This window comes from Harpia harpyja, chromosome 1 (assembly GCF_026419915.1).
Source record: "Harpia harpyja isolate bHarHar1 chromosome 1, bHarHar1 primary haplotype, whole genome shotgun sequence".
Lineage (NCBI taxonomy): Eukaryota > Metazoa > Chordata > Aves > Accipitriformes > Accipitridae > Harpia > Harpia harpyja.
In genome coordinates this window covers 93,203,548-93,216,306 of record NC_068940.1, presented here as the reverse complement: position 1 = coordinate 93,216,306, position 12,759 = coordinate 93,203,548, and the positions used below count along the sequence as shown (strand labels likewise).

At 39.3% G+C, this 12,759-nt stretch overlaps 1 protein-coding gene across 3 annotated transcripts in view; it reads left to right on the top strand.

Annotated features, from left to right (window-relative positions):
* The window catches only part of NRP1 (neuropilin 1), a 117,213-nt gene that overhangs the window by 79,191 nt on the left and 25,263 nt on the right, over positions 1 to 12,759 (top strand). For all 3 annotated transcript variants that reach the window (XM_052805954.1, XM_052805943.1, XM_052805934.1), the window contains exons 8-11: positions 2,254 to 2,409; positions 5,280 to 5,424; positions 7,009 to 7,340; positions 11,841 to 11,985. In XM_052805954.1, coding sequence (XP_052661914.1) covers positions 2,254 to 2,409; positions 5,280 to 5,424; positions 7,009 to 7,340; positions 11,841 to 11,985 — 778 coding nt within the window. The remainder of the gene's footprint in view (positions 1 to 2,253; positions 2,410 to 5,279; positions 5,425 to 7,008; positions 7,341 to 11,840; positions 11,986 to 12,759) is intronic.

Here is a 12,759-nt window from a genome sequence, read left to right as displayed (position 1 = left end):
CCCAATGTTAAATTTTAACTTGGCTTCAAATACCTAGAACTCTTGTAATAGGCCATTGCTTGACTATATTCACAATGAAGTACTTACTGTATATTAAAAAGCCCCTACTAGAATAATTTCAAATCAGTTGGAACGGTACAGGCTTGGGACCCTAATCATTTCAAAACTGAAGAGCTGTTTCAAATTGTAAGAGAAGCAGATCATTTAAATAACTTAGCTCTGCACTCCCTCAGACTTCCAGATTTTCAAGTGCACTTCAGCCTGGAAGTGAATGTGGTATTGGACATAACTCAGTGCAGCACACTTTACAATCAGCAGAGTACAGTTTGGAGAGCATTTGAAGTTAAGCTGAGATTGCTCAGCGCAATGATGCCCAGATTCCCCCATTAACTTTCAGATTGCAACAATCTAACATCTGAGACTCTCCAGTTACTTTAAATCACTTGATTGTTTTTGTAAGGTGGTGCGGGGAATTTTTTTTTTTTAAGACTGAAATTTTTTATCACGACAAAACAAGATCTTGCAGTATTTCGCCCCTAAAGACAAGGGCTAAAATGTTACATATAGACTTTAACAGCCTTAAAAACTGGGGCAGGGGCAGGGGCTTTGCCCTGAAAGCTAGTTCTATCTGTCACACACAAGGCTGCTATTCTTGTGTTGGAAGCCTTCAAAATGCCTTGCATATGACATGGGCATTGAGACAGCAGCCAGTCTGTCCTCAATAGCACTTCCTTCAGCCTTTTGAGAGAATGCAGAGCATGTTGATTTAACGGCTCCAGCGCCTTTGGATATATGACATACATCCAGGAAAAAGGATGCCTGCGGGACACAGGGGACATATATTCTGCATCCTGCCTACTTTGGAAATAATGAAAAAGCCTGAGACATTCATGGGACATTCACTTGAGAAGGTTTAATTCAACCTATTATTATCCTGCTAAAGTCTGGACAACTGAAGTTTAGGGGAATAAATTACTCTGATTAATATTTTGTCAATAGTGTCATTTTATATTGAAATTAAATGGTTTGCTTTAGGAAACAAAGAGTGTCCTAAAGGAGGGTGATGAATTTGATTTTAATTGGTTTGTTGTTATGGCTAAAGAAATGGCAGGTGTTTCAAAGCTGTGGTCACCAGCCTGGCTGTGAGAAAGTTTTGTGCCTAGTTTCAGCCGTTTGGTGGCTGGACTTGTGCAGTGGGACAAAGGGGTTTTTTTGCCAGCAGAACCGACTTGAGTAGTCACACTCTTGCACCCCACATCATCCTCCCAGCTATGCCGATACATCTTCTGTGATGCCACATGATGAACTAGATGAGGAAACAGATCTGGATGACAAATAACTAACTGGGGGAGGGGAAGGTTAACCTAAATCACTTGTCCATTTGTTTGCAATGTAACTTTATGAGAGAAGGAGAGAGAAGGCCTCTAACACACATTCATGTGCACACCATAGCATCCATTTCTCCAGCAAGTTCAAAGTGCCATTATTTTCTAATGATTAAAGTTCACTACATTTGACAGTTGGAACAGAATTATTACACTTGTGCTAATGCTTCTTTCTGTTTTCTTCAAATACATCATATGGTACAAGCAACTCATTTGCCTTTTTCCCAACACAGTCACACAGTGATTCATAATTATCCTGTGACTAATACACTATGGGATTCTTTTCTCCTCTTCTGTTTGCAAGTGCTCCTGGGTTTTAGCAGAATTCTTGTTATCATTCCCTAAGTGCATTACTTTGATATTGTACTATTAAATTTCATCCCATTTCTAATACTGCAGTCCTCAGGGTCATTCAGTTCTCACTGCATGACTCTCCTCTGTACTGACAATGCCTTGCAGCTTTGTGTCCTTAGTGAATTTCATTAGCATCTATGCAAGGTAGTTAATGAAAGTATTAAGTAAGATTGTTCACCAGACTGATCCTTGAGGAACTTCTCTAGCAACTTCTCTGCAGTCTGGTGGTCCCCACTCACAATGATGGGGTCTCTGGTTCCTCTCCCACAGAGGAAAGGTAATGTGGATAGCCCTCCTGGCTCATTAGGCAAATGTTCCCATGTCCTGTGATGACACTGTTTACAGAAGAGGAGATTAGGGCTATGTTATTATCAACAATATGTTGCAATTTCCTTTGTATAAAATCCTTATTATCTTTGTAAAACATGGGGGGGGTCAGAGGGGATGTCAGTTCTGCAGTGTTGTTGTGCCCTAAACTGATCGTCCTCACATCCCAATTCATTCTTTACCACAGGTAGATCTAGGCCTTCTCCGCTTTGTTTCTGGAATTGGGACCCAAGGAGCCATTTCAAAAGAAACAAAGAAAGAATATTATCTGAAAACATACCGCGTAGATGTCAGCTCCAATGGAGAGGACTGGATTACACTGAAGGAGGGAAATAAGCCTGTTGTAAGTCTTTTCTCTTTTACAACTCTTTGGCCAAGAAATAGGCTGTTGAATTGTTTAGTTACTATCAGTTGTTAAAAAAACAGGAATAAGGTGTCACAGGTTTTATCAGGCTGATCAGGGTTAGCAATATCCTAAATCCAAAAGATAGCTATTTTCTCAGTAGTAACGGGCCACAGAAATTGTTTAACTAAAGCCTAGAGCAGCTGAAAAGGGTGCAAGGTGCTGCCCTGTCTGTTGTGCCTACCATAATTTGAGTGGTTTGGGTCTTTTCCCTGGAATGTGCTGCTGTTTCCCAGTTTACCAGAGATTTTCTATGTGACCTTGAGAAAAACATTATGGGGAACCTTTTAAAAAATATGTAGGTCCCTTATCTGCAGTGAAGCTCTGGTTATGCAGTGTGTCAACGCCTCAGCTCCCCATGCATAGCCATGCTGTCTTGCAGGAGTGTTAGCAAGTCATTAGTGGTTTGTTAGACTTCCAAGCAGCTCAGTGATGGGGGTCATGCAGACAGATAATTAGGCACGTCTTTCCATCCTTATAGATTTTTATCACCTTTCCATTTATCAGCAGATTTGCTCTCTGTGACCTCCCAATGAAACAGCTTTAGACACTCGTAAGAAAAATCTTCATTATCCGCTACCATGAGCATAAAGCTCGTTACTGAGACGTCAGTTCTGTTCCAACTCTCACATGAATAGTCCCAGCGAGGCTGTGCCTCCCTTCCCACCTCGCTCAGGATGTGCCTGGGAGCAGCATCCCCAGAGGCTGCCAGAGGCTGCCAGGGGCTGACGCAACTGGAAAGGTTTTGTGGTACCTCCGTTACAAAATAGCTTTTGTGTGACCCATCTGTGAAGACCCAGAAGAGCTGTATAATGTTAAACTCTGTGTAACCATACCTAGCTCTAAATATTTGGTTACTCGCTTGTCCCTAATTCATCTGTAAGTGCTATGCCAAGTCCACTACATTTATCTAATCAAAATGGTAGCAGTGTTTAACACACACATCTTTCTTCTTTGAAGCACTTTGTAAAACAATAAAAAATGAATCCCGAAAGCTTCTCTTTGACAGGTATTATCCTGGTTTTACAGAGAAGGAACTTTAGAAGGTCAAATGCCACAATGTGGGCACTGTATAATGATGTATAAAGGTACAATAACTGACTTGCCCAAAGTCACAAGAGGAGCCAACACTGTGGCTGGTATGACACACTGGCTCTGGTTCCTGTAATCTGAACAAATGCGTCTTTCAAAATCAGACCATGCCTGTTTTTTCATTACCAGATTCAATTTGTACACTCTCCACAAGTGTATTTTACATGAGTTTCTCTTGTACATGCTGTCCTTAATTAGTGAGAACACTTCCTAAATCTGTGTTATTCAAAGGATTTGTAAAAAAAATCGAGTTTCTAAAACGGCAACATTTTGCTGTTGATCAGGACAAGAAAAAACTACGCAGCAGTCTCCCTTTGATACCTTTATTCAAATGAAAAGTTAAGGAGACTTGGCCACTGAAGGAACAACAAAAGCAGGCAGCTGCAGATCTCAAGGCAGCCTCACACAAGTGTTGCACTAACCACGTATAAGGAGCTGTGTACTTTTGAGAAAAGACTCATTTTCTCTGTCAGATGCAGACCTTCAGAAAACCACAGCAGGTCCTCCCAGAGAAAAAAGTTGCTGAAAAGAAACGTAGCTCCATTTAAAATCTCTTGCCAGATATGAAACTCCTATATTGAATTACTTGAGACGTAACTGAGCCTGATGAGTTGACAGCTGTGCGCTGCTGGCCTCCACTCCAAATTAGTACAGTTATTGCAAGTAACAAACAGGAAAGTAGACAGTGTGTGTAAGAAATGGGAGAATCTCCCGTAAAAGGACAGGGGTTTGTATCCATGGAAAACAACAGGAAACTGGTCCCCTCTACGTGAGGAAGAAGCAGGAAGCTGAATCACCTTCTTCGGACTAGAACATTGCAAGGTTTCGCCTCTGCTAGGAAGGAGCGCATCTGCAGGATCCTCAACATGAAAGCACAGCACAATCCTGTCCCCTCTTGTGGAAGTCTCATTGTTCATCTAATTTCACTGTTAGCCTCAGGGGACGCAGAGAAAATCTTAGAGCCTCCTATATAGATTTTAAATAGACTTCCATCTCAGTATGCAAGGAGAAAGAAAGTCTGAGTACTTGTTAACAAGGATTTAAAAATGGAAGGTTAACAAAGCAAGGTTTGCACGATACACTTTGCAAAACTCTTAAGCCCAAGGAGAGCAAAATAATACATGTTTTTATCCTAACTCCATATAGGATTTTTATATGGCCTAACTGAAATCCAAACTTTTAATTTGGGCCTGAGGTTCTGTAGCTTTTTGCATCATTCTACAAGTGTACGAGGAATAAAACTGCCCTAATGGGGCATTGAGGGATCCTTCCAGGACACGGCAGTCCTTGGGTGACAAAGACCAGTGTATATCATTCCTACATATAGATCTGGGCATTAGGAACACCTCAAAACAGGCAGGGAGCGGACAGACTCTTGTTGCAGTCAGGTGAGCTCCTGCTCTCACGATGGCCCTGAGCTCTCCTGGTCTGCTCTGCAGCGTTATGGTGTGTTATGGGACTCTGCAGGTGGCAAGTATTTTTAGTAGCATTGAACACCTTACATCTTATTTTTTCCTCCCCAAGGAAAGCTTATCTGTGTGCAAAAATTGTCTCAGGAGTTTAATGAAATAGTTCCCCGTGCAAGTCTTTTGTCTCATCCCCACCCTGCAAAATAACCCTAGTTAGACCTTGTATCGTAACTATCTGTAAAACACAGAATTATAAACACCATTTCAGAGAAAGCCTAACAAATATATACTTTTTCTTTCCACACAAAGGTGTTTCAAGGGAATAGCAATCCCACTGAGGTTGTTTACAGACCTTTTGCCAAACCAGTTTTAACACGGTTTGTGCGAATTAGACCTGTGTCTTGGGAAAATGGAGTATCACTGAGATTTGAAGTTTATGGCTGCAAGATAACAGGTAGGTCCTGGGAAGGATCTTAAAACCAAGGGAATTTATTGTGCCTATGCTGTAGGTTTTATTTTTATAAGTGAAATGCATCTTCACTATTTCCACTGTGGTCTGAATGTAGAAATGTAAAAAAAAAAAAAAGAAAAGAAAAGAAAACACAACCACCCAAACATCCAGTGTTATCTGAATGTTGTTCTGGCACTATCTTTCAGGTGTTCAGCTTTAAGAAGTGAAAAAAATATCAAGGTTTAATCATTTTTCTTGCAATTATTTTACAGGTCCATGCAAATTCCCATCTTGTTTTACCTTCCTAACCCTCCAGTCCCTCTCTTTCACACCTGCCATTTGTAGGTTGTTCTCAGCAGGTTTCTCAAGGAACAAACATACATAACTAGGTTCAAAAGCATTGCAAGGTACAAACACTTAGATCTGAAGCCTATTCAAGCAACTAGACATATATAGTCAGGTTCTCGCTAGTGATCAGCATTGGAATGGAACTCCTTTATATCACATAGTTAACTACTAAAATAACTGCCCAAAGTGCTTTCTGAAGTAACAGCAAAAGGCATTCATTATCATCAAAATACTATCTTGGGGGGAAAAAAAGAAAAAAAAAAAAAGCAGGCACAAGCAGCAAATTTTTTAGAAGTCTTTTTTTTCTAGTTTTAGGATTTCTATAACTCCTGCAAAATGGAGGCATTTTTATATGTAAAAATACAAGTTATAGATTAAAGAAAATATTAATGATTTAATATTTTTTACAAAGCTGATTTTTCTAAAAAATATCTAGCATCATTTTATAGCACTTAATACATTGGCACAGATTTTTAATAGTTCTAGGGATATTTTTTTTCCCCTTAAGGTGTTTCTTCACTCTTGAAAATGTTTCTTAGGACTGGTTTCCATAGAGAAGAAAAATAAGTTTCCTGATTACTATACTATAGAATTCCAGGTCATTCTATGAAATCTTTTCAGATTAGATGAAGGTAATGTCAGCAGAACTGCTGTTACATTCTATATTGGAAATCTTCATTCCTTGTTAGCAGCTTTTCCTACTTCTAACTTATATTTATCTGGGACCATAAAAGAAGCAGCTATTTAGCTTCTGTGTCATTTGAAAAAGCCTGAGAGACCAAAGAAATACAATAAGAAAATTTAAAGTATGGCAATAAATTAAATTTTACAGACTGTATAAGAGATTTCCCTTTCCAGTGTCACCAAAATTAAGTAATCTGCAACCAGGTTCTGGCTGATTTTGGAATTTTTCTCTGGGGAAATATTCACAAATTCAGATGTGACCCTGCACTCTTTTGCTTTAGCAAGAAGAATAGAAAACAAGAATAGAATAGGATTTTCTGATCCTTTTGGTTCCCATCAAGCCAGAAACACTTGTGGTATTTTGGTACTTCCTGCCAAAACTAGGATGTGCAAGTTTGAACAAATGAAAATTATATACAAATCCAAATATATTATTTTGGATATAAGAAAGAAATAAGTAATTGTTTGTGATAGTTGAATTGACTGATGTGTCCTGTTTCTGTTTTGGTGCTTGTGCAGATTAACTATTTAATTTATTTGTTTTTTTCTCTGTAGATTATCCTTGCTCTGGGATGCTGGGTATGGTGTCTGGGCTCATTCCTGACTCTCAGATTACTGCATCTACTCAAGTTGATCGAAACTGGATTCCAGAAAATGCTCGCCTCATAACAAGCCGTTCAGGTTGGGCGCTGCCACCAACTACTCATCCATATACAAACGAATGGCTTCAAATAGACCTCGGTGAAGAAAAAAAAGTGAGGGGCATAATTGTCCAAGGAGGCAAGCACCGAGAAAACAAAGTATTCATGAAAAAATTCAAAATTGGCTACAGCAACAATGGGTCAGATTGGAAAATGATCATGGATTCCAGCAAGAAAAAGATAAAGGTAAGGAGGAAAGCTCTGCACTAAAAAAAAGGTTTGCATTAAATTTCTACACATCTATCTCTGACCTTAGAAAAGGCACACAATTGGGATGAAGCCAAGCAGGACTCCTAGGGCAGCAGCCTGGAAGGGATGCTGTGGGAACCGTCCCATGCCTGAGGGCAGGAGCTGGCCTTAGGACATTCACCTCTCCCTGTGGCAAAGGTTTTGTTTATTCAACAGCTAGGTCAGACTTGGTTTCTGACAAGGGTGGTGTGCCTCTGTGGCGCCTAGGTTACTGCAAAATCCCATGCAATGGTAGTATGCAACACTGCCAAAAAAGTAGAGTTTCCTCTGCAGTTTTTCCACTGACAGTGAACGAACCTATTTGAGACACTGAATTACTTTTCTTTTGCTTCTTTTTTGTCTGAGCTGTAGATTGAGAATGGTGTTATTTAACTCAAAGTGGTACCTGTTGGATTTCTGAACTGCCTGTAGACTGCTTTGAGAGCTTCACAGGCTCTCTGTAATGGTCTCATCCAAGTCGCTCCGAAATAAAGTGATGGAGTTTTTGACATGTTATCCCATCCCAAGTGAAAAGTACTACTGTACTGTCACAAGTGAAGCATCTTGGAGGTTGGTTGGGAAGAAAGGGCAGCTGGTTCAGAGGTTCAAGCAGAAACTGCAAGATGTTTACAGAGGAGGGCTAAATGAATTGCTGGGTTAGATGCCAAGGAAAAGAAGATGAGTGTGGCCCAGAAAAGTTTCTGGGAATGTATCTATGTTGGTTTGTCTTTGAATGTATGCTTTTCAGGACATAAATTGCACTGAGTGTTTAGCTTATTTACCCCAAATCCCATTTGTTAAATCTTCCATCTCATTTTGCTATCATTGCTCACAAAGTGCATTTTTGCCTCAAAAGACACAACCCTTTTTTAGTCCTCCTACCCTGTTCCTTGAGGAAACCAGTGGGCATGCAGTCCTGTTCACAAACTGGTGCTGCCGTACTGGGATGATCAGGGAATCATATACCAAAATGTGCCCTCAAAAGGCAAATCGGCGTGGTGCTTGGCAGATGGGAATCCTGTGGGCTGCTCCCTATCTCATCTGCCTTAGTCTGAAAATTAGATTTAAAAGCTGTTTTGCTGTATAGACTCATCCATTGGACAAACCTGTGTTTCCTTAAAGGAAAAGCTGAGTGGGCCCATGGATGTAGCTTTTCCAGGCACATTTGGTAAATATTGGACTTCATTCTCTCCTGTTTTAATCTCACTGAATATGTCTGCATTTTCTCACTTCTCATCACTTTTCATCATTTGTTTTGGGGATTAAAACTAAATGAATTCAGCCTTTGCAGTCAGCTCCTTTCTCTTGTTACCATGAGTTTTGACTTCATCATAAAGTGTGAAGAGAGTGTAAATCAACAATGGGATCTAACCATTTTCTTTCTAAAATAGATGTTGTTTTGACATGTACTTCTACACTGTGGCTCAACGAGGGAAAAAAATAATGCCATATGCTTTCAAAGCAGTGTGCCGTCTGCTGCATGGCTTTCTGTTTTCTAATACAAGCACTTGCCATCATTGTCAGAAGTTAGCAGTTTGACAAGAAAACTAGTGTGCTAACTAATGCATTGAGCCCATCCTCAGCTTTCATCACTACCAGAAATTAACTTTCAAGATTAATGGAATGGAGAAGGCTGGAATTCAAATCTCTTGTGGCATAATTATAATTCTTCCCAAAAATTCAAGACATTTAATAAACTTTCTTCCGCAGAACAAGTTTTCTTTAAAGAGAATCAGATAAATCCCATGATTTGGGAGTCTGAGGGATTTGAAATGTTAATACTGGAATGTAGTATTTTTAAATTTAAGTGGAGCTGGATGGGACAGCATGCTGTAATGAGTCGCAGCAGGAATGTGGATTAGAAACAGCCCTGTTATATGAAATGAAACACATCGTTTCACTTGGTTAAAGTCTTGACTTTCAATAAACAAACAACTGCATTTTAGGGAAAGAAAGAGCAGTGACAAGCTAAACATAACAGAATATGTCCAAAGGATGAAACATCACCTTTTTTCTCAACATGATCTTGTCATCCATGCCTGCAGCTCCTTTCACTAGAACTACCATAACTCTTTCCTCTTTGGCTGACCCAATTTCTGCTATTTTTGAATGTGCAGAATATTTCCCCCTTCAGCCTAGCTCAAGCACTCAAAGGAGTGAACATCACAAATCCTCAAACGACTACACAGAACCCCATTTTCATTTCAAGATCCAATTTGTATTTCTGGTCCATAGTCTTACTCAAGCTTACTCCATAAAGTCACCTTTCTCTTTCATATTTCTTTCCTCCTTCCACTTTTTTCAGTATTTTTATGCCTCCTTTCATCATTTCTGGTACAAGAAACTTCTGAATATCCTGCCATTTGGAACCACCTTTTTAAATTTTTCTGCAACCTTTATTTTGATTTTAAAAGATATTAGGAAGAATTTTTTTCCTCTCACCAGTTTAGCTTTTCTTTTGTTTAGCTATTATTTACTATACTTATCTTTGTAATGAAGTAAAGCAATTTGTGACATAGCCTGTATAAAAGACACTCACAAAGGGAAGTTTTACTGTATACTCCTCCCTCCTCCCCCACAAAGAATATCAGTACGTGTTTTAAATGAACAGTCAAAAATTGAATCACCAGCAGCTCTGCACTACAAAGGACAATGATTCAATATAATTCTAGATGCCTATTGAATTCTAATGTCTATGTGTCAGTACTCCAGTACTGATGTCTTTTATAAAACTGTTTTCATTATTGTATGTTGCTATTAAGACTACTATTAAAAAGGAGGCAAGGATTCCTCAGATACATGTGTCTGTCTACTCTTTACACATAAAATGGCATTCATTCTTTCTCATATGGTAGGTAGCTTTTTCTGATCATTTGCACTATATTGCTATTCAAATATAATAATATGTAATTCCATGTTAATTAGATCTGACAGGCCATCTACATGTGAATTCTTGACAACTGTCTTCCAAGCACTGGCAGAACACCAGGTCAACCAGTGCCCCTTGAAGCCACCTTGGAGGTACAATCTTCCCTAGGAAGCAGGAGCAGAAGCATTAATGTCAAAATTATTTTTAATTCTTTTTTTTTATTTAGTTGGTCATAGTCTCCCATCATCATTGGCTTTTGCGACTGGCACTCTAACCAATGGCCAGAAGGGGTTGTGGACCATTGGTTCATAATACAAAGGTGTACAGTAAAAACAAGCAAGGCTTTTAGGACCGCACTGAAAATATAAGCAGCAATCAGGTTTACCTATGGTTGTTTTGTGCCTTGGGAAATACAGCCAGCTTTTCCTATGGCCCATGTTTCCTCTGCCCCAGATCAATAGGAGCAGTTCATTGCAGGTTGGGTTTTGTTCTCATCCAAAATGAAGGGCCTCTGGTGGTTTCTTCCTGAAGAAGGCTTCAGGCTTCACAACTATGAGTTGGAAGTATCTTATAACAGCACTTCTAATCCCAAATTTGAACTCTAGTTCAAAGAGATGTTTTTTAATGTTTCACCATTTAACTAATCCATAGAAAAGTTGAAAATACTTTACTTTTACTTCATTGCTATATACATTCTTTACCATAAAATAGGGTAAAAATAACTCACTTTGCCTACCTTGGGTTATAAACTCTTCATGGCAAGGACTGTTTCTTTGTACAGTTAATTCATTCTAAGGACCAATCATCTCCATGGAGGCACCTGAGGTGTTGCTGTAAGTACAAATTATAACTTGTTCTATCTGCAAAAGATCACTGACAAGAGAAGCCAAAGCTATCAAACAAATGCCATTGAGAGCAGCATTATGGCTGAAGAACCCAGAGTGCAACTCAGAGAAGACATTTTTGTCTGAAATGTACATTTCCTGACCTGCCTTGCCCGTTGGATTATATTGCAGTTTTGTCAGGAAGCAGCTTTCTTCTTTCTTTCTTTCTTTTTATTCTTATTCAATAGCAGGCTCACTGGAAGAACTCTTGCAGCTACTGTTCCCGGAGTTTAATTTATGCCTTTTGAAATAACTACAACTTGTGAAACTCTGTCACTGGGGGAAATCAGATTGAAATTTTCTCTTGAATAGTTGGATTATTATTGTAACCACTTAAAAGGTGACAGGATCTTCACCTCAGCCATTTTTTTTTCCCTGAGAAGTGTTGAAAATGTCACCCAGTTAAACCCCAGATCAGACCGTCATTTAAAAACATGTCTCATTAAACACTCAGCTCTTGTTATGACCCTGATGGATTGGTTGCTACTGAGTTTATGAAAAATGAAATGCATTACTTTTCCAAGAAGCTTTAACTATGTATTTTCCATTCTCATTTAGGACAGGAATGCCTGACATTTACTAAGCAGTTAGAATCTGGCTTACTGCTCACCTAATTCAAAGACTAGAGAATGAAGGAAAAAAGACGATTATTGAAAATAGCTTTTTTTTTTTCATTTAACAAGTAGCATTTGTCATGCTTTGCAGACTTTTGAAGGCAACACCAACTATGACACGCCTGAACTGCGGACTTTTGAACCTGTATCGACAAGATTCATCCGCGTCTACCCTGAGAGAGCCACACACGGAGGACTGGGGCTGCGAATGGAGCTGCTGGGCTGTGAACTCGAAGGTAATTGCTCTGCTAGAGATGAATGCACTTTATTATTTTCATAAATACATTCTCTACTTGGACTACTGTTGAACGCCACTGTGTCTGTACAGGCAGCACATTGGACTCTCGCTTCTGTGACTGCCATTAGTGCTCTTTCTTGGCCTAATCAGTTCCTTCTCTGCAGACATTTGAATATGCCCAAGGCACAAATATTATTCTTTCTCCCATTCTTTTGTTGAATCACAGTGATATTCTCCACATGGTTTTCTGTTCCCTTAAGCAGCCTTATGATTATACTTTCGAGAAGCACAGCGCTATTAGGAGAGAATAAAGACAGGAACTTAAATTTTATGTTACCATGATACAACTCTGGAAGAGATGTTTTCTGAGAATGCAGAGGGAGCTTTACTCTAAATATAGCAATTATGTCCCTTGCTCCTTCAAAGGACGTGAAAGTCACACCAGACACTATGGTGGGCAATGATTGCTTGGCTGGACAGTGTCTGTGCTGTTCCTTTTGGGGGGTAAAGCAGGCCTCTTTGTTCCTTACCAAGCTTTAATTTTGCAAGAGTATGTAAGAGATGAAAGACTCACAAAAGCAAAGTTTAGACATTTATCCTTGGGCTGTGACATGAAGTCAAGCTTTGATTCTTGTTATATAAACAATAATTATTTAACTTCATAGATAACTACAGATAACACTATGTGAATTTCACAATTTTATCTGGTGGATGATGGTGTAGTGGCGTGGCTTATAAACCACACAGCTTAGCAATACACAGAATAACAAAC